This window comes from Mugil cephalus, chromosome 18, assembly GCF_022458985.1.
Source record: "Mugil cephalus isolate CIBA_MC_2020 chromosome 18, CIBA_Mcephalus_1.1, whole genome shotgun sequence".
NCBI lineage: Eukaryota > Metazoa > Chordata > Actinopteri > Mugiliformes > Mugilidae > Mugil > Mugil cephalus.
This window is the reverse complement of record NC_061787.1, coordinates 3,912,207-3,933,624: the sequence shown is the minus strand read 5'-3', so window position 1 is coordinate 3,933,624 and position 21,418 is coordinate 3,912,207. Positions and strand designations below refer to the sequence as shown.

At 40.6% G+C, this 21,418-nt stretch overlaps 2 protein-coding genes and 1 non-coding gene across 4 annotated transcripts; 2 read left to right on the top strand and 1 right to left on the bottom strand.

The window, feature by feature from the left end:
• Positions 1 to 15: 15 nt before the first annotated feature.
• On the bottom strand, positions 16 to 2,430 carry prlh2 (prolactin releasing hormone 2). The gene is made up of 3 exons (XM_047568457.1): positions 2,310 to 2,430; positions 1,548 to 1,796; positions 16 to 417 (listed from the first exon to the last, which is right to left on the bottom strand). The coding sequence occupies exons 2-3, from the start codon at positions 1,708 to 1,710 to the stop codon at positions 209 to 211; spliced, it is 372 nt and encodes a 123-aa protein (XP_047424413.1). The 5' UTR covers positions 1,711 to 1,796; positions 2,310 to 2,430; the 3' UTR covers positions 16 to 208.
• A 3,509-nt stretch (positions 2,431 to 5,939) lies between these two features.
• On the top strand, positions 5,940 to 6,012 carry trnar-ccg. Its single transcript has one exon. It is a non-coding gene; the product is annotated as a tRNA-Arg (tRNA).
• Positions 6,013 to 9,368: 3,356 nt separating this feature from the next.
• Positions 9,369 to 20,869, top strand: shrprbck1r (sharpin and rbck1 related). Of its 2 annotated transcripts, XM_047568492.1 has the most exons (15): positions 9,369 to 10,055; positions 10,308 to 10,337; positions 11,343 to 11,517; positions 13,697 to 13,771; positions 13,905 to 14,046; positions 14,750 to 14,840; positions 14,930 to 15,251; positions 16,115 to 16,215; positions 16,304 to 16,474; positions 17,534 to 17,694; positions 17,789 to 17,900; positions 18,000 to 18,179; positions 18,747 to 18,845; positions 18,955 to 19,098; positions 19,912 to 20,869. In XM_047568492.1, exons 1-15 carry the CDS (start codon positions 9,747 to 9,749, stop codon positions 19,990 to 19,992), a joined length of 2,193 nt encoding a protein of 730 aa, XP_047424448.1. In that variant the 5' UTR covers positions 9,369 to 9,746; the 3' UTR covers positions 19,993 to 20,869. The 2 variants fall into 2 exon arrangements, with proteins under 2 accessions (XP_047424448.1, XP_047424449.1); XM_047568493.1 differs by lacking the exon at positions 10,308 to 10,337.
• The last annotated feature ends 549 nt before the right edge of the window (positions 20,870 to 21,418 follow it).

Sequence of the window (21,418 nt, the reverse complement as noted above, 5' to 3'; positions counted from 1 at the left end):
ATCACACGATCCAGATGTATTAATCAATATAGAATGCATTTTTATTAACAGGTTCTTTTTCAGCAAAGGATCGGACGAACCTCTGAGCGGGCGCCAGAGAGAAGTACAGCTGAAGGCAAAACATCAAGATTTAAAAAAAAACAAATGCGTAACTAAAAAAAAAAAAATTGAGAGGAGTTTGTGGAGGGGTATGGAGGAGGACGCGTCGTCATGGTAACCAGCCGCCGTCCTCCCCGTCCAGCTCCTTCCCGAGGTCCTCCTTGTTCCTGAGGCCGCTGAGCAGGAGCTCCAGAGTCCTGACGACGGGCTGCAGCCCCCCGCCGCCGCCCAGAGCCTCCACGCCGCTGTGTCGCTTCCCGAAGCGCCCGATGGGTCGCACCCCGCGCCCCACGTACCAGAACGGGTCTATCTCTGGACCTGGACGCCACAACGACGGGCGACGTGAGGCAGTTTGAAAACAGGAATTCACATTTAACAACTCACTGCAAAAACAGCTTTACTAGACAGAAGCAAAATATTCTTATATCATATTAAATCTTGTATCTGCCAATGGGTTAAAGTTGTTCTGCTTCACAAAAAATCTTAAAATAAGCACAAAGTTCTTGTCTCTGAACAAAATTTAAGATGCATGTCTTTGATATAATGATGAGATGTCTCCGGTGTTTACGTCTGAAGCCTTTAGATCATTTAAATGTCAGTATAATATCAAGCAAAGCCTCTAACTTTCAGTTTTGTCATATAAATTAGTTTCTAAGCTGTTTTTTCTTCAATAAAACCATGAGATACACCATCCCTTCCTCCATAGATAGATAAACAAACAGTAATCAGTAAAGAGCATAATAATAAGAATCCTGCACTGGATTATTACACTTGACAACAGATTACAAGCTATTTGTCTTGAGTTGTCACTTGTCTATTTGGCCTGAAATAAAATCACATTTGCAAATTGCACATTAAACGAGGCGTTTCTCCATCATCCAATATTATTACGTCCTCCTGTGATTGAAGCAGGGTTCCTACACACGTGTGGAAAGTATGGAATTTGATTTTATTAATTTCCAGGTCTGGAAAAGTGTGTGGAAAAACATTCATGTTTCCAAGACTGTTCAATTTTCCAAAACATGTTTGTGTGGAAGCACATAGGAGACTACGGAGATGATCATAGATGGATGGAGAAAAAGAAAAAAGTGCACAGAATGTATCTGGGTTTGATCTTAACTCGTTTATTTGAGCTACATTATCTCGCTTTAATCTTTATTTGGTGACATAACAGCGTAAATATTCAGCTTCATGGAAAATAGCATTAATTCCATCATTTATTTATTTACATTATACACAACTATTTATTCAAATACCATAAATCTTATTTATTTATTTATTTTTATTTTTTACCGAGAAGTCTGGAAATTAGGGTCTGGAAAAAGTATGAAATTTTGAAGATAAAGTCGCGTCACTTTGTGTGAACAGAAATATGTTTCCTTTGGCGTCTGTGTCCAGGTTTAGTCTACTCCAATAAATAAATAACTGAGGTTAAAAAGTGTTCTTACTTCTGTTGTCGACATTGTGGACGATGTGGAAGTCGTGCTCCATCGTGGTGCTGTGAGCGCGGCTGAAGCTGGAGGAGAGGAGGAGGAGCAGCGCCAGGGTCGCGGGCAGCCAGCGGCTCGTCAGGACGCACCGCCGGACCTGAGCCGCTCTCCCGGGCAGCATGCTGTGCGGTCTCTCGGGGGGTGGGTAGGTAGGGAGGGGGGCGCTAGACGGAACGGACGGAGACCACGCTGGTGAGTAACTCACCACTGTGAGAGGGCAATGAAAACAGACGCTAGTTCTGACAGGAAAAGCAAAAGTATATTTACAGCACTTAAGATGCGCAAAAAAACTAAACAAAAAAATCTAAATTACTATGAATGAAGAGTCTTTATTGCCATTATTACAACATAACGACATTTTGCAGAGGCACACACATAAATAAGACAAACATTTGAATAAAACACAAAATATGTACAGAGAAAATGTAAATAAAGTGCAGTTCAATGCAAATTAAGAATTTTTTTTTACTCAGAACTGAGCAGCAAAGCTCAAATAACTATTAAAATTTAAAAATCTACCATAAAACATTAATATAAATAAATAAAAAGTGACTGTTACAGAGTTTTTTAAAAAAAAATCTTATTATGATCTGTCATCCCTCACATTGTTAAAATAGGAAACATATAAAGTATTCAAACTATAAAATGTTCTGAATTAGTTGGGCTGAAGATAAGTTAAATATATATATATATGATGTAAAACCAAAGTGAAATTCTTACCCTGAACTTTGGTGGCAGGCTGAGGTCAGTTGGTGGAGGTCTGAAGTCGTTCCCGTGGATCAGGTGTGCTCCAGCTTATATATCCAGGCGGCTGATCCGGGAGGCAGCTGGATGATGAATCCAGAACGTCAGTCACACACAGTGATTCCCAGACTAGAGGATGCATCACAACCTCCTCCACTCCTCCTCCCCTCCTCTTCAAACCCCCCCTCATTCCCTTTGTGAATGGAGGTGGTGGTGGTGAGGGTGGGGGTGGGGGTCTGGTTTTGGAGATTTCCTGATGTCCGTCACGCAGAAGAGCAGTCCATCAGGAGGACAATGACATGCGGACAACTTTAAATTAGTGGACATGGGGAGACCCGGCAGCCGGAGGAGGTCTGTCAGACTCAGACCCGAGGCTGTGGTGGGCGTATTTTGATGAGCCTTTCATCAATCAGTTTGATTACGGGGGGACAAGGCGGGACACAATCAGACACCGCAAGAACCAGACAATTCTTGGACAAGATGTCTCGTCACCAGAAGCTGGAAGTTTTTGAAACTTTTATTTTTTTTTTAAATGAATATCTCTCTCTTGGCTGCACTCGATAAGCAAATGACTCTATCCAAAGCTCATATAACACATCTATGAAGAAAATAATAATAATGATAATCTAGATTGGATCTTTAACCTCCTGAGACCCTGCGTCCTCATATGAGGATGTAAAGTTTATTCTGGCAGCTGCTTCATTTTGTAGTCGGTGTAAAAACGTGTGGATTCATCACTGGCTCAAAACCTCGTTAAATTCTACAGCTGGAACTTGATGATTTATGTTTATCAGTTTTGTAGTTGGATATGACTCACAACATCAATGAATTGAGCGTGTTGGGAAGAACATTTTGTTTTTCAAAAACTACTTCCCGTCCAAAGACGATGCTTAGTTTTTATACCTCTTAGGTCCTACTAATCCCAAATACCTTTAGGAAATTAAAAATTCATAGCAAACTAAAGCTCAGGTCTCTGTAAAGTTGCATCTGGAGAGCAGGTGTTTATCTTTATCTGGGTTTACATGGAGTCAAATGTGCTGATTACAGTCAGTATAGAAGCCCAAACCGAATGAAAATGCTCCATATAAACACATCAATCAGAATAAACAGGCCCAGTTTCATTCAATGTCACGGGGGTAGATTATTCCTTTCCTCCAAACCGATCTAAAGCATGTGAACGGTGAATCGTAATGAAGTGAAGCTCCGTTCTGTCTGAGGATGCTCTGTCCGGACGTAAATACGCAGTGATGTTTGAGCTTGTTTTTAATAACAACTCTGGAAAATCTAGACGTTATCGCATGCTTAGATGACAGAAAAAAATATATATATATATATATTGAACTGTTTGAAAAGGTCAATCAAATATTCTTTGAAGCTGGGATAGACTGAAGCATGGAAAACCTTGACGACCGGCTACTATAAGGCCAGCGCAGCAGCTAAAGTGAATATGACCCCACAAACTTTCTGAATCAAGTCGTTGCTTTAATAATAAATGTGTAAAAACAATCACAACTACTGCTGATAAGACCAGAGTCCTCCATCTTTGATCAGTCACATGATGTTTTCATTGATCCGTCACACGTCTGTAAAACGTCTGTTCCGATTAAAAGCAGAGGTTCATGTAAACATCAGCTCAGAATAAACCACCTCACACGTAAACCGTTGAGCATGAATATGTTTTTTTAAAATGTATTTGTTCTGAGAAAGGGTCAGCGATGAATCACAAGCGAGAAGAATCCCGAGCTGAAGAGAAATCCACCCTGTCAAATGTATTCAGGTGTAAAGTCGCCTTGAGGCTTCGGTCAGTGTCAGTAAAGGTCAAATAACAGACATGCAGCTGGAAGTTTTGGGTGTGGATCCGTTTGATCAGCCACCTTTAATAAAAGTGTTCATCTGTAGCCCCAACTATTTTATCTGTAAGCTGAGAATCACTAAATATGTCAGAGGAAACTTAATTTGAGGCCATTTTGTTAACTGTTAGGGTTGTTTAAAGCTTTCTCTACGCACAAATTCCCAACATTCACTGCTCCCGAGTTCTCAAATGTGAAAACTTATATCTGCATCTTGGTCAAACGAAACCATTTGAACTTCCAACCACACTTTGTGAAGCAAGGAATTAGTTGCAAATTAATAATCAAAGCGAACAGAAGCAGCCCTGTGTACACGTCCATGTTCAACACACATTGTCCATATTTGTGAATTTCACAAACCAAACTAAAATAATATAAAGTTATGGATATTTGTTTATTTAATAGGATCCCCATTAGTCATCACTTCATCATGGGATCAATGGCTGTAATTCCTCAGGTCCAACACAGAACTTATTGTAATTAGGTAAAAATCAAACAATTTACCACAGCATAGACCAAACTAAGTATTAAAATGGTAACACATAAAACACATATCTTTACAAACAAACAAACAAAAATTCTTTAGTTTATTTTTTTTTTTTTAAACTACTACTCTGGTTTACCAGTGATGAGAGCTGAGGTGGAAGTTTGCTCCACTCTGCTGCAGACATCACCGTCATGTGACGTGCACGGATGTGTTTGCAGGTTTACGTACACGTCTCTACCTGAGGGCTGCACTTCTGCTCCAACCCGGTCTCAGATCGTAGGCAGCCACAATTTGGACTGAGATCAGGTTGCATGATTCAGAGTGCAGCTGCAGTAATGACTAGATAACTACCTGAGGCGGTGTCATCACACGGCACGGACGAAATAACCATAAATAATAAAGTTAATACGATTTATGGCAGGCAGCTTTTATTGAAAACCGAATATATGTGATTGGTTTGTTCTAGGTGCTCAGTCAAAGATAAGTGTGTACGGTTTGGATCTATGCAGCCGATACGTTCACCCTGTATTTTGACCCACATATGCTCTGATTATAGGCCTTGAACTCATCAGATATCTAAAACACGGCACTTTGTGTTTATCTAAAAGTCATGAAAATGAATGGCTTCATTTCACCTGTGTCACTTGAGGGGCTGTGAAGTCACATCCCTTCCAGCTCTGTGACACATCTTGAGTTTGATTCATGTCGGTTTGTGCATCTATCTATAAAGAATAATTGAGCAAAATCCTTTTATGCAGGAGAATAATATAATAATAATAATGTGTTTTTTTTTTTTTTTTGCCTTTATAGTTAAAATCTTTTCTTGTGACTCTGGGACCCGAAGGCCCCGAGGAATGTGTTATTGATTGAAAACCCCAGAATGATTAACATCTGGAGCCAAGCGGAGCTTCGCCGTCTAAATCATTCCCCTTTTAGTGCTACAGTATATTTTGTTAACTGCCTCGCAATTCGTGACCAGCAGAGTGCGTGGGCCGGGACATTCATTGACCACGTTCCGTGTCCCCTCTTTCTTAAACTGGGTGGCGAGAAGCAGGGAAATTTCAATGAGATGTTTCCGGTTGAGCTTTCATTCAGAACAAAGCGTTTTTTATGTTGCTTTAGGAGTTTTAATGGGGGCATATGCATAGATTTTAAAATTAGATGTGTTGACTGATACGTGTTTTCTGTTGACTGATGTAGCGCAATAAAATAAAATAGAAATAAACAGATAAAAGGCAGATTCACAGAGCTGATGATGCAGTGTTTTGTGGCCCGGTGGCCTAATGGATAAGGCATCAGCCTCCGGAGCTGGGGATTGTGGGTTCAAGTCCCACCTGGGTCGTGTTTGTTATAAGTGACACATTATCTTGTCATTTATTGCACTGACATAATAAGCCATCGTAAAAACCCTCATTTATGTGCGTAAATGATGTTGCCAGAACTTTATTTTGTGTGCAGGTGTGACTCAGTCCTTCGTAACACGTGTGCTTTTCCAAATGAAGCGCTGCAGGTGAAAGTGTAGACTGTAAAAGCGTCACTTAAATGATAAATGATTCTAATATTCCACCGGTTTGAACCACACGTGACTCCGTTACAACCTCAGCCCACGGCTCGAATTGCGCGCTCTTGCGAAATGATGAGATGGAGCTTCATTCGGAGGGAGCAGCGGTTAGAGACGTGGACGTGGGGCCGTGGAGGTCACCGCCTCACATCCCTTCCTGCACAGATCTGAACCAGGGCCGTGCAGAGGCTTTTCAAGAGGCAGGAGCTTAAAGTTAAGCGTCGGCACATGGAGAACGCATTTGAAACACCATACAGGAACGTGCCTTACAATGCAACTGGTTGAATTGTATCAACCTGTATTCATAAAGAATGTACGGTGGAATCGCAGCAGACCACATCCCTGTCCATGCCCCATATGTTTGTTAGAGAGCAGTCTTTGCCCTTTGCAGCCTCATGCAGCTCCTTGTTATTTGCATCTCTAAGCTACAATCCAATGCACATAAAACACACACACAGACACATTTGACATTTCATACCTTTCACAAGGATTACACTGTACAGCCGGCACCATCCGTTCTCATCATCGAGCTCTATTTAATTACCATAATAACTCCTAAATTATCATTATTATTGTTTGTTATTCTTGAAAGGCCACTACACAGACGACTTTCAGAGACACTTACAAAAAAACAAAAAACAAAAAAGCATGCGCAAGGGCTGAGGTACCCTGGAGTAAAGTTCCCCACAACCTGACAGTTTATGAGAGAATTAGACAGTAAGTTTTGACACATGTATCTTTGGTGACATCTGTTCCTTATTACTGCGTCTGTTCAGTGGTAACTATCTAGCTAGATTACAGTGTTTTCAGACATTTGTCATTTTCTGAAACCAGCTACAATTATTTCACATCGACTGCTTTCATCGTTTGCTTGTTTAGCTAATTTGCTGCTGGATGCTTTACTGAACTGACCTGAGGGTTTGTCTTCTCCTTCTCCTTCCCTTTGTGCACTGTTAACTGCATGATTAAAAACTCATTCAGATAAATATTTAAAGCGTATTCAAAGGTATGTGTTGAGTTGTTGTCATCAACGACCACATCACAGACTAACAGACTGTACTTTATGTCTGTCCTCTGTGTTGTGCTTTTCAGCTGTTTCTTTTGGATCAATCCAGAAAGAGATTCAAAGGCCGGAGTATCTCCAAAAAAAAAGAAAAGGAAAGTTGTACAGAAGAAGTCCTGCACTGTAAATTACCACATCTTCTCTTATTGACTTTAAATAGCACGTCATATGTCAGTGAGATCATCACTAAAACAACACAAAATGAGACATTTCCTGTACAATGGTGCAGATAAAAACTATATTACGTAAGAAAAAATGAACTGTAAACAAAAAATATGCTGTATATTAAATAAATGTAAAGTAAAGTAAATGTTAAGTAAGTAAAATGAATAAAGGGCACCAGTATGCTAGTTGTTTTATGCAAAACAGAGACCTATGCTGCAAATTGGTTCTAAACCAGTAAAATTGTGGAATAAATAAATAAATGTTTGGCAGTTGTGTATAAGTCCAAAGGTGAGGCTATAGTTGCTGACACCGAAACAGACACAGGCTCTGGATATAACATTTCATAACATAAATTCTTTTTCATACCAGATGTTATAGAGAACAAGAATTCATTTAAAAATGACATAGAGCCAATCAAACATAGGGGTGTTTTATTCAGAGAGCGATTTAAGAGTTAAGTCAAAAAACAAACAAAGTATGTGACACATAATCTTGGGTAACAATTTTAATTACATTTTTCTGGAGGTTTCAAATTGACCTTTATTGATTGTGTATATTTATAAATCTACTACGTATTTATTTTACTTGATTGATTGATTGATTGATTGATTGATTGATTGATTGATTAATTGATTGATTGATTGATTGATTGATTGATTGATTGATTGATTGATTGATTGATTGATTGATTGATGTGTTGCTCCCACTGTTGTTGCACAGCAATTGTCCCATGGGGACAAATGAAGGTATTGATTGACTGATCGATAAAGGATAAAAAGTGTTGAATTGTATTTTACTACTAGAAACTACAAGAAAATACAGCAATGTGTCAAAATCAAGTTACTGCTGATTTTTTTCTTTTTTTTTTTTTTTTATGAAGCACAGACGTAACAACAGGCACATGTTCACATGTTTTGTAAATGAGATGCTTTGCTGCCGCTTTGTGGTTAAATACGTGCGTACACACATTCTCATCATGACGCCTGAAGTTTTTTTCTGTTTTCTGATGTGTCATGCACAGAAGAGCCGTCTTTAAGAGCCAGTGCTTGGTAGTGAATCAGAAGAGTCGATTCCCAACGAGTGAGAGTCGCCTCAGCTATATATTATATATATATTATAGATATAGAAGGCCACACCACGTGGTCAGTCACATGTGAGGACGTAGGAACATACCATTATGTGAAATCAGAGAGGGGGACAGACACTGTGGATGCTTCATTGTTTGCAGTTGGGTGGATGGCAAATAGAAGAATTTCACTGTACAGGGAAACATGTCTCTACACTGTACACATGTCAATAAAATGTTTGAATCTTACATCTGCAATCTGGTGGAAATTCAAAGACGTTGGGGATGGCAGAGTAAAGCATCTTCATATTACACACATGTGATTCCACAGTGAAAAATAATGTTAAGACCAGGTTCCACCACAAACTTGAACAAGGATATTTATAACGTTTGTTTACTGAGTTTGGTTCTGCACAATTAAAGTTTTATTGAAACATTAAACAAAAGTATAAGTAATGCTTTTGTAACAGAATAACTGCACAAAATGAGAATATTATTGGACTTAGGCGTTGAAGCAGTCCCTTATACAAAAAAGTTATACATAAAAATTATACACATGTGATTCCACAAATTTTAAATAAACATCAAACAGTGCAGAATTATATATATTCATTTTATATTAAACACATACAAATTTTGAAATATTTAATAGGAAATCTGTGGTCATTTACAGGCATAATTAACAAACAGTCTGTAGTTTGTATTTGTTGTGTAAGGCTGTAACATTATGCTGTAAACGATAATAACTAAAGAGCCGTTCGAGAGCCGATTCTTGAGAGCCGTGGCAAAAGAGTCGACTCTCACAAAAGCGCCCATCAATCACAAATATCACAGTTAACGCATGCGCATCAGGAAGTGAAAGCAAACAAACACTGTCGTCGTGACCATATCAGACTACTACATTAACCTTGGGTTCGGGACAGTATGAGACCAGGGGAAGGTGTCGGGTTTCTCTACGCGGACTAAAAACAAGCGCCTGAAGCGAAACTTTTGTAAAAAAAAAAAAAAAAAACGAGGAAGAGAGAAGTGAAACCTCCACTTCGGACTTTAACGCACTTGCTTCCTGCTGTCAGTTCGGAAGCTGTTCAGTACTCGGGAGGCAAGATACGCAAATGTGTACGGACATTTTTCGGGAGCCATAGCGAGTCGGGGCAGAAGTTAAAACAAAACAACAACACTGGACCCCCGCGCGTTTGTTTTCTACATGAGTCGCCCGGCAGGATGTCGCTGAGCTCCGGGGCTTGGACTCAGAGCCCCGGCCACACGCCTCCGGACCAGCCCCCCGCCTCCGTCCCCGTCCCCGTCCCCGGCCACCATGGGGCCTCGCTGGGTCAAGCTGGCTGTCAGACCGTGCTCATGTCGGTTCGGGTGTCCGTGTGCCACTCCGGCATTCGGCCTCTGTGTCTTCCCGGAGCAGGCGATGAGTCACTCCGCCTGCAGCTCAGCATGGACCCGGGGAAGTCCGGGGAATTCCGGCTGTGTCTCCAGAGCAGCGGCGGCGGAGGCGGCGGCGGCGCATGCCCGAGTGTGGTGAGTGGGTTCACTGCAGCGACGACAACAACAACACAAAAGTTTGCACTGTTGCTCTAAGAGCTGACAAAAGCAGCTATCTTTAATTTTTAATTGGAAAGGGAAAGTGGACAGAACACAACACTGAGACCCAGCAGACAACAACATGTCCAAAATGCACTTATTTGTCTTAAGAAATTTAAAAAAAAAACTAAACTGGTTTGTCTTTTGTGTGTGTGTGTGTGTGTGTGTGTGTGTGTGTTGTGGGTGAAGGAAGGTATAGAGCTGACAGACCTACACAAGGTTAGTGTTAATTACAACACAAAACAGTAACAAACACATTGAGGGTTTTCATGTCGCGGCATCAGCGTGTCAGAAATCTGGAAGCCGCCATATTGGAGGCGCTGGGTGAGGTAAACAAAGCGCAACAAACTGGGAAATGGGGAATTATTTGCTGTGTTTTCGGCTGTAACAATCACATAGACCGTGGAAAACATTTAGAATTGTATTGGACTGTCAAAGGTTATTACAAATAATGCCAAAAGTGTGGTTAGCAAAGTTAAACCAGGATCTATGAGGCAAAAGTCTGTTCAACACCTGAATTTGTTTGGCCCATTTCTTGTCCGGTAATTGAAATGTTTATTGCAGCGACTCTCAACTAATTTTCTAGTGTAATGATAATAATGTAATTCAGATCAAGCTCAGGTGATGTTTGCTGAACAGATGGAACCCAATCTGTGTCGTCCTTTTCATAAAGGTCAGACTTTTTACCTGGAAGTTAAGAAGTTAAGAACTGTGTTGTTACTGTATATTATGGCTTAAGGATGGTTAGGATTAGATTTAAGTCAGTAATGCCACACGAGGTAGCTTGATATGAATTATATTATTATTATTAGATAAGAAAATTAGTTAAGATTCGCTGCTATCAACATTTCAATTACCTGACAAGAAATGGTCAGAAATTCGCATGTTTTCCAGACTCTTTTAGTCTGATTTCTCTCTGATTTGTAATAACTTTTGGCAGTCTGTGAAATTCCAAATGTTTTTGGATGGTCTGCCCTGTTGGTTCAGCCAAAAACAACAATAATTCACCATTTTCCATGATCTACTTCCAGTCTTTGTTTTCCATGCCGACTGCCTCCAACATGGCGACTTAGGGATTTATGGCGCCTGAACCCTCTTGGGTAGCAGCTCTGAAGTTCCCTGACAAGTATTTGGAATAGAATACATTTGATTTTGACATTTTATCAGCACTTTGAGGGACGCTATGTAAATACAAGACCTCTCTGACTCTTTCTCCTTCCCCAGACCATCGCTGAGTTTGACTTGCGGGCCGTGAACTACGAGGTGAAGTCGCCAAAGTGCCACGAGCTCAGCTTGGTGGCGCCGCCGCGCGACCGCATCAGCTTCAACTTCCGCTGTGAGCAGGAGGCTCAGGAGTGGGCGACCGTGCTGATGTCCTCTCTGAGAGAAGCGCACAGAGGTCGGTCAGACAAATGCTCCCTGTGATCCCTGTACAACAAACACAGCAAAGATACGTTTCGTGTCTGTATCAGCAGCAAAGTCGTTTGAGCATATTTATTTATTTATTTATTCATTCATTCGAACAAAAGAGCTTTTCACGAGCCCGATCACCGGTTTTAAACATGACTACCATCTTCCTGGACCACTGTAACAAAACTTGTTATTTGGGCTCCAGAGGAAATAACAATAAGCTAGTCTGTATTTACTTATGTAACACACTAATGTTTACTCTTTCACAATGGCAAAAAAAGAAGAAAAAAAAAGTTACTCTATCGCTCTTTTGGGCTGATATTATGTTTCCCCTCCTCTTGACCTTTTTATCATTTCCTAGGCACAAACAGTACTTTATCAGCAGCAGATATGGTTTACAGTTTCCTCTGCTGTTAATGTGGTTAAGCTGCGGCAACGAACAGAAAAGACAAGAACATATTTTCATGAATGAGGCAGACATTTCAGCCCTGTAACAGTCTGCTGTAGGTTCATCCTGGATTTGGTTCGTCCGTTGTGCAAAGGTTTTTAAACGTGTTGTTTTTGCGGTTGAAGATTTGCTCCTGCTGCATGTTTCAGAGAAGGGAAATGCAGTCGCTGGCTCGGCTACCCAGCTGCTCAACACAGTCATACCAGATCACAGGAAGCCTGGTTTCTAAGAATTTCAGTCATTTTTGTGGTGTAAAAACAAATAAAACAATTGTGGACGTGATGGTCTCATGTATAAATGAACAAAGGTTGTTGCGTGGAAGTAGGACCCTGCAAAACTAACGAAAAACCATCACTATATTTCACCCGATAAAAAATACCTCTCATTAAATAAATTAAAGTACTTTTCTTTTCTTTTAAATTATAAAATGTGTCATAAAACAAAAAAGTTATCACAGGGGGTCCCCATATAAAACGGCTCTAAAATATACTGAATTTTTAATGTATAGTTCCTTATAAACTACCTACAATGGAGCTACCCTGCAAAAACAGCATCACTAGAAAGAAGCAAAATATTCTTACATTCAATCAAATCATCTTGTTTTAAGAAGAAAAGAATCTGCCTGTGGGTTAAGCTTCTTTTGCTTGACAAAAAAAAGGGTGTTTTGCAAATGAGCTGTAATTCTCATAAAGTCCCACAATTCTCTTCTCAAGAATTCACTTTGCGAAAGATGGATTCAAATGAACTGGTCACATGACCCTGTGTTGTCATCTCCGATGATGGGGAGATACAAAAAAAAGTGTATCCATTGCACCTTTGCGCTAAACTTTTATATGGAAACCACCTCACGAGAGCGTAGAGATGTTTTAGCTTTAGATATTTGAGAGGTTTTTGAAACTGTAGAAATTTCCCTTACTGTTTTTTTTATTGCAATATTTAGGTTTTCAAGTCAAGTCAACTTCATTGTCAGTTCTGACAATGAAGTGCAACACAATGCAGGATTGAAATTACCTTCTTCAAAGTCCTACGGTGCAGCAACTAAATAAAAAAGTGTAACCAAAATGTGTAAACGTTGAGATTATATCGAATATGCAAATATATGTACTTATAAAGTAGACTAAAAAGAGAAACACGACATTGCGTATAAAAATTTGCAATATATGTAAAGTGGCTGATGCAACCCTGAGTTGAATAGTGCAGAAAAGAAAAGGTAGAGTGAAAATATAATATAATATAATATTTTGTGCACTTCTAGGGGGAATGGAAACGCAGCAACTGACAATGGGCCGACTAAATGTCCAAAATGTAATTTTTTAAGTCGGTAAAAATGATGTGCTGACTATAAAAGTGTTTTTGACCAAATTAATTCCATTGTAAATATTTATTCATGAGCATTACTCTTAATAAGAATTAAATTTAAATTCCAGGACCTCTTAGCTAAGTCTAGTATCATCGAATAAATAAACATAGCTAGTGATTGTGAAGGTAAAACTACCTTTAGTTATATTTTATTCACCTGTTCTCATGCCAAATTAACCAAACTGTAGAAAAACCTTCAATGACATCAGACAACAGCATCAAAACAAAAATCGCTCGGATGAAAATCACCTGACTCTCTAGGGTTAACTCCCTGTACTCTGGCCTGTTTCCTCTGTACTCCTGACTTACTCAAGAAGGGAAAATTTGTTATTTAAATCCTTTTTTCTTTGCGTGTTGCCAGTTGCTCCTCCAGACGTCCCACAGCCAGCCCTCGATGGTCTCCACTCTCACAACACTTTGTCTTTACAACGAACAGGTGTGTGCTAGTCGTCCTGGTTCCATTACACAGACATCTACATTTTAAATGCTCTGCTGCAGTCATGCAATCATTCATTTAATTGTTTTTAGCGTCCTTGTGCGTAATGGTTTATGTCCTGGTTCATGTGTAGAGGAGACGTGCATCGAGTTGACCAAAGCCATAGAGGCGGGCGACATGCAGTCGGCTTCTGTCTTTGCTGCTACGCTCGCTCGTCAACACGCGGCCCTGAAGATCCAGCCCTCGACCAGAGACAGTGAGGACACCGAAATCAGGTACAGAGACATGATTAGTAATATTTTACCTCCTGAGACCCTGCGTCCTCATATGGGGACATCAAGTTTTAGGTGTGTGGCAGCTTATTCTGTTTTTATTTAAAAGTGGACTCTTTAATCTGCCGCCTAGTGGTAGCAAAAGGTCAATGCACTAGTCGGGGTAAGAACATAATAACACATTCAATATTAAGCTTTACAAATATTATCACTTTACCAAAATATGTTGGACTCATGTTAAGGTGTAATTAAAGAAATTTAAATTTGTTGAGGGAATTGGCTAATTCATTCTGCAGCTGATCACGGGACAAAAGTGGACAAGGACCAAAACTTCATCGAATTTTATGATTGAAACTTGTTCATTTAAGCTTGTTAACTTTTCTACTTTGATATGACTCGTAAATTTAACAAATTATGTCAATAGTAAAGAGCTAAAATGTCACTAATTTGCAAGTACAAGTTTCTAATCCTGTTTTTGCTGGTGGCCTTATTGTTTTATATAGTGAAATAAGCCCTTTGTCCACATATGAGGACATTTCTTTTTGAAGATGATGCTTAGTTTTTTATACTTTTTATACTATTAATCCCAAATACCATGGAGAAATTAAAACCAAATAAAAGCTCAGGAGTCTCAGGAGGTTAAAATTAAAAAAACCGTTATAAGATATAATTTTGTGATTTAATGTGGTTTCATTTTATTCACCAGTTTGACTGTGGTAGTGGAGGACTCTTCCTCGTCCTGCTGTGTCACTGTGAAAGTCTTCCCACACATGACGACCGCATCGTTGAAGCAGCAGGTTAAGAAACACTCTAATGCTAATTTTTCTGTCACTATTACTCCGGCTCCTTGTTGAAATCCCTCTCCGTCACTTGACTTCCTTTTCAGATGTTTCTTGAGTATGGCTTTCACCCACGGGTGCAGCGCTGGGTCATCGGCCGGTGCTTATGCGCCGACCAGCGGTCCCTCGCCTCGTACGGCGTCCGTCAGGACGGTGACACCGCCTTCCTGTACCTCCTGTCAGCCCGTCACGCTCGCTTGACCCGCCAAGTTCTCCAGCAGGACCAGGAGAGTGCCCTGCTCCTCAGTCCCACGTCGCTGTCTCCTCAAAACCCTTCGCTTCCTTCTACCTCTGCAAACGGTCCCTCATCTCAGGAGTGGAGGCATTACGCCACCCTTCCTGCTAGACTCCACACCAGCAGCAACATTGGTGAGAGGGACGTCAACAAGTCATATCTGTACATTTTACAGTTTGGACTATAACACCACTCGAATGTAAACATGTTTTATGAATGAATAAGTGAATGTTTCTGCAGCTGTATAACGTTTAAGAGACGCTATGGGACGAGAAAGGTCAATGCCAGAAGATTTTATCTTTGCACTGAACTGGAAAGAACAATACAGTCGCGTTACAACCCACATGTTATAACACCACACACCTGTATCTGGTTGCAAAGAGCTGATACAAAGCGATTGCCCTGCTAGACACAGTCCCTTGTTTTGATTTGCACCTTTGTGACAATATTTAGCCCCTTTTGTATGGATTAGTTTTACCTGAGGACGTCCTTTGATTCATATATTATATTATATTATATTACCCCCCTACGTCTGAGTTTCATGTGGCGCATTCACAAGGGATGAACAAACTCTGTGTTTCACTCAAATTCACGTTCTATAGTTATGGCTCTGCTACTTTCCATCTCACTCCAATATATAATATGCAAAACTAAATATGCACAAAAGTCAATTATGCTACTGATCTTTGACATGTCCAAGACAGTGATAAAAAAATCTGTTGTTTCTGATCATTTTCATATTGAAAATAGGTCATTTTGTATGTGTTTTTACTCATATCTGTGACTTATTTAAAAATTTGATTAACAGATTTAAGCAAAAACAATTGAACAAATATTTACTGATATATTTTTACAGCAAATTTAGGCAGTTTTCAGCCATGAACGATACAAAAGGAAGTATTTTTGAACGGTACGCAAGGGTTGATTGACATTTACAATGGAAAAGAGAGTTTGCACCTACATGCATGTTTTAACGCACACATTTTTTCTCCTTCAGGTGGGTCGGAGAGACAAAACATTAGTCAGATCAGAGATCTCACTAACCTAGAGATGCCGCAACTCAACGAAGCATTGAGCCCCAACGCAGCCTCTGCACAGGTAACGTACCAGAGCGGATTGTTCTTTCACATGTGTTTAATGAAACCCATTGAACACACTGAATAACTAACGCCAGCCTCTGCCTCAGGGTTGGTCTTGTCCTTCCTGCACCTACATCAACAAACCCACGAGGCCGGGCTGCGAGATCTGCAGCACGAACCGCCCTGAGAGCTACGTGATCCCGGGGGGGTACAGACCTGATCCACTGGAGCTCAGACGAATCCAGCAGGAGAAGGAGGCCATCAGGCAGTACCAGCAGGTATTAAAAAGACAAAGAAAAATGCACTCAGACCTGAACCGCTGACCATGCCCATGCACTCACGGGCTCCAAATTAAAAAAATCCAAATAAACGAGACGGAGAGGGACGTCTGAAATTGATTCCTTTTGACTTCAAACTTTCCGGCTCTCTCAGTTTGACTCTCTTCTCTTCTGTCTCTGTTTTTTTGAAGGAGAAAGGGAGAAGAGAGGTGCTGAGGAGTGCTGGGCTTCAAAACAACTCAATCCTGTTTAACCTGGACCAGGACTACTGAAAACACACACAGACACAGGCATACGCGCACACACTGCCTCCTTTCACGTCCCGTCCTCAGACACTTTTATCACGTAGCAGGATTTTCCTCGCAGATAAACTGACAATCAACGTTAGATCAAATGAAAGAATCCATTTCTGAAGATGAATGTAGTTTTAGTCTTTTATGAGGTTGCACCGAAGTCTATTTAAGCCTTATTTAATCCTGATATCTCCATCCGGGTGGTGGTATAGGTGCAGCCCAAGCGCCGCTGTTTTCCAAGTTTATGAGATACTACATAACGCTAGCTGTATGAGAACAGCTGATGTCACGTTTAAATCTTTTTGTTCATAGGTGCTTATGAATGATAGACACGCTGCCTGCGAGTGGCAGCACTGTAACAGGTCTAAGTTAGGATCTCTGCTGTTCTCCTTTCTATTTGACGCCAGGAACAAATTTTGTACCAAAAATCTTTACATAAATCTTTCCTCGTCAGAAAGCTTCCAATTATTTGAACAATGCATGAACATACACAGTGTATTGTTCAGGTGTTAGGTTTACGATCACGATCTCTGCAGCCTTTCAGCATCAAGTGGCTTTTTAATGAGAAGTCGACACTGAACTGAATGTATTAGTTCTTAATTTTGCACTGCAACTGTATGTACTCTGTGAAATGGACAAAAAATAAAATCTTTTTACACATTGTACATGTGCCTGTATGTGAGAATTTGTGCGTGAGCTTAACCTAAACCCGGAGGGACAGAAAAGTCCGTGAAACGTTCCCAAACAACACCGCTCCTTTTCCCAGGCGAAGGAAGAGGAGCGGATGGAGAACTTCGCCCGGCTGGTGATGATGGACGGTCAGGACCTGGTGCCTAATCCCGAGCCTGTGGACTGTAGGATCTGCTACATGGATCTGCAGCCAGGAGAGGGCGTCCTACTCAGGGAGTGTCTCCACTGTTTCTGCAAGTAAGAATCGGGGGGGGGGGTTTGTGGGAGACCGCCTGCGTCGCTGGATTTGTGTTTTTTGTGACGCTTGTGTGTTTTGTGTGCGGGCGTCCAGAGAGTGCCTGCGCTCGGTCATCATGCTGAGCGAGGAGCCCGAGGTGCCGTGTCCCTACAGAGACGACACCTACTCCTGCGCCCGCTCCCTGCAGGAGAGGGAGATCAAAGCGGTGAGCGACGCCGGCCGACGCAGGAATCACGAGCAAAACCCAGTTCACTTCTAAACCCGGCTTTCTTCTTCTTCTTCTTCTTCTTCTTCCCCCGTGCAGCTGGTGTCCACGGACGAGTACGAGCGCTGGCTGCAGAGAGGCCTCTCGGTGGCGGAGTCTCGGTGTGAGGGCAGCTATCACTGCGCCACCCCCGACTGTCTGGGCTGGTGTGTGTACGAGGACACCGTCAACGTCTTCCACTGCCCCGTCTGCAGGAAACACAACTGTCTCATTTGCAAAGTAGGAAACGTACAACATATGTGTCCCACAATACAGTGTTTAATCATTTACTCAAAGAGTTTTAAAGTGATGCATTAGCTTGTGTGTGCTCTGCAACATTTTATCTTTATACTTATTATCCTTTTCCCTTTAATATTAACTTATTCAAATATTCATTTTTTTTATTATTTCACACATCTTCTAAACATTAATCCCTTTATTATTAAAATATGTTGGATTTGTGTTAATGTGCATTTAAAGAAATTTAAATTTGTGGGGGAAACTTAAAAAAAGGATGGATTCATGCATAAATGAGTACTTGGATAAATATTTTTATAACGCTTGTATTTAACAGTCAGAGTCCTGTGATAGAGGACTCTCACCTGGGATAGGCTGGCTACAGCGAATGAATGAATGAATGAATGAATGAATGAATGAATGATCAGTCGGATGCGTAATAAGAAGCGAGTGAAACAACACAGTTGAAAACAATCACAAGTTTCTAATTGGTTTGTTCCCCTCAGGCAGCTTTTAAAGCATTAGACCCGATATTACGAGCACTTAAAGATGTTTTCTCGTGCTCCTCAGGCTATACACGAGGGGATGAACTGTAAGCAATACCAGGACGATCTGGCAGCTCGAGCTATAAATGATTCTGCAGCCTGGAGGACGACGCATCTACTAAAGGTGAGCTGTTAAAAGCTACAGCACGTTGAAATAAAAGCTCTCACCTGCTGCGTGGTCTCCTCTCACTTTATCCCTTTATTCTTCCCTTTGCACTGGTTTTCTGTCTCAGACCCTTGTGCAGTCAGGGGAGGCCATGCACTGTCCACAGTGTGGCATCATTGTGCAGAAGAGGGATGGTTGTGATTGGCTGCGCTGCACTGTCTGTCACACTGAAATCTGTTGGGTAACCAGGGGGCCCCGCTGGGGGCCGAAGGTAAGAAACCTGCCATATAAACCCTGTCATGCAAGAATAGAACTGGACACTGCTTCAGTTTCTTTTTTATTTCGTCCTTTATTAGTGAAAAGTAAACGCAAATAACAAATATGCAAACAAATATTAAAAAACAAAAAAAACAACAACACAGAAAAACTAAAACTTTGGTGATATCACTAAATAACTATAAATCCTTTACAGTTCATTCACAAGATGACACTGAATGACAGTACATTAAACATGGACAAACATTAACCTTAATCATTTCAGCCTTTTAATAAATTTACTACTGGTTGCCAGATTTTGTAAAATGATTGCTCTCGATTTGCCATAATGAATCTAGTCTTTTCTAAAGGTGACACATTTCCCAGTTCCCTCAGCCGTAATTTTAACATTGGAGGTTTCTCAGATTTCCAAAATAGACATTGTTGACAATGTCATAAGTATCTTTCAGTCTTCCAGGTTCAACAACCCTAAATAACACAGTTAAAGGGACAAGAGGAGTCTCCCTGTTAAAGGCTTTAGAGAAAAAATCTAAACAGAAAGAAAAGAAAGTAAACCTCTGTCTAAATAGGTCGACCAACAGCTTATGATGGGTTATATTCGCAAAAGCCACAATACATAACAAGCCAGCTGTGTCAGCTTCCTCTTACAGATAACTGGAGGCCCAGTGAGTTGTACACTACAGGAGTAGTAAATTTTGGAAGCAACTTCAAGTTTCTGTTCCCAGTGCCTTTCTCCATAACCACATATTGACATATATGACATAGATGTTTTTTCATATCATCTTCTCTGATTCTGTTCCTCCTGCAGGGTCCTGGAGACACCAGCGGGGGATGTCGCTGCAACGTCAACAAGCAGAAGTGTCATCCTAAATGCCAGAACTGCCACTGAGCGTGTTCAGAGTGAATAAGGGACAGAGCTTGAAATAAACTAATCTCTTAAAAGCAGTGAAAGAAGGATCGGGGCTCTGGAATGACTAAATATTGAGGCGTATTTAGGAAAAAGCTGAGAGATTCATACATTAAACACACACCTGGTCTTATAACTGGAGTCATTCTCAGCAAATCTCTAACCGTCACGTGACGTCCCCCCTCGGCGTTTCACTGGAGTCACGGTGGAAATAACATTTTGAGATTTATTTCTGCGTCTCACAATGTGGCTCGCGTGATTTTTCATCATTCGGTCTCAATGAAGCCGTCAGTGAAAAGTGGTTTAGGAGTTTGCGTGAAAAGAGTTTTAACTTAGGATGCGTTTGGTGCCTTTTGAAAAATGTTTGCACTGCAGATGTAGCAATACACTTGGGTTATTTTCTGTTCGGACAGTTCGTTACACACCGTGAAGCATTAAATTAAACCGAAGTGGCCTTATTGATGTGCACAACAGTGGTTAGCAGGGTGTTTTCTCAATAATGTGATAAAGTTCTTGTTTTGTTCTCAATATGCAACCAAACAAGCCTATGGAGAGATATATATATAGAGAGAGGAAGAGAGTAGTATATATTTGTGTGTCTGGGTGTGTACCAAAGATGAAACAAACAGTGGTGATACTATACAGTATACTAACAGCTTTTATGAAAAAACAGTTCTCGAAAGCTTTGTATCTGTGGAAATAATTTGAACATCTCAACCAGCTCGACTACACTACTGCCCAGAACTGACAAGCCATGAATACGTCCTCACTGTTACTTGTGTTTGTGTATCAGCACTGTGCTGCTGATGTACTGTTATGTGCCTTAATTATAAATAAATGCCCTTGAGCACAGACACAAGCCTCGTATTTCTGCCCGGGTCACTGCCAAGAGCAGCACCCTGCTCTGTGTGTGTTTACTTTGTATGAGTTACATGCAGGGACCTAATCTCTTTTTTTTTTTTTTTTCTCCTTTTGTCCCTGGAATAACCACGTTTGATAGGTGGACCTTGGAGCACACGTATAATCGTCATTGCCGTATAATTCCTGTTGACCTCTCTGTTATCAAAATAAGATAAGTTAATATAGCCCTTTGATGTATCCCATAGTGGATAACCTGGAGAAAGGTGGGAATAATAAAGGGATCAAGTTATTTAGGTCTGTGGCTACTGATGGTTAAAGTGACGTTCTAATGTCTTCTGTTCAGAAAACGATATATTAAAAAACAGTTATTTTTAAATTTAAAAAATTAAAATTCAAGGCATTTTTTTTTGTTGGGGTTGTGAATGGATAAACAAAATTTAAAAAAACGGTCTATTTTCATTTAATGTTTCTAAAAAAATGTTTGTTTTTTCATATTTTCAACCGGAAGTTGCTGTTTTCAAAGTAAGAGCACGTATGAGGACGGTAA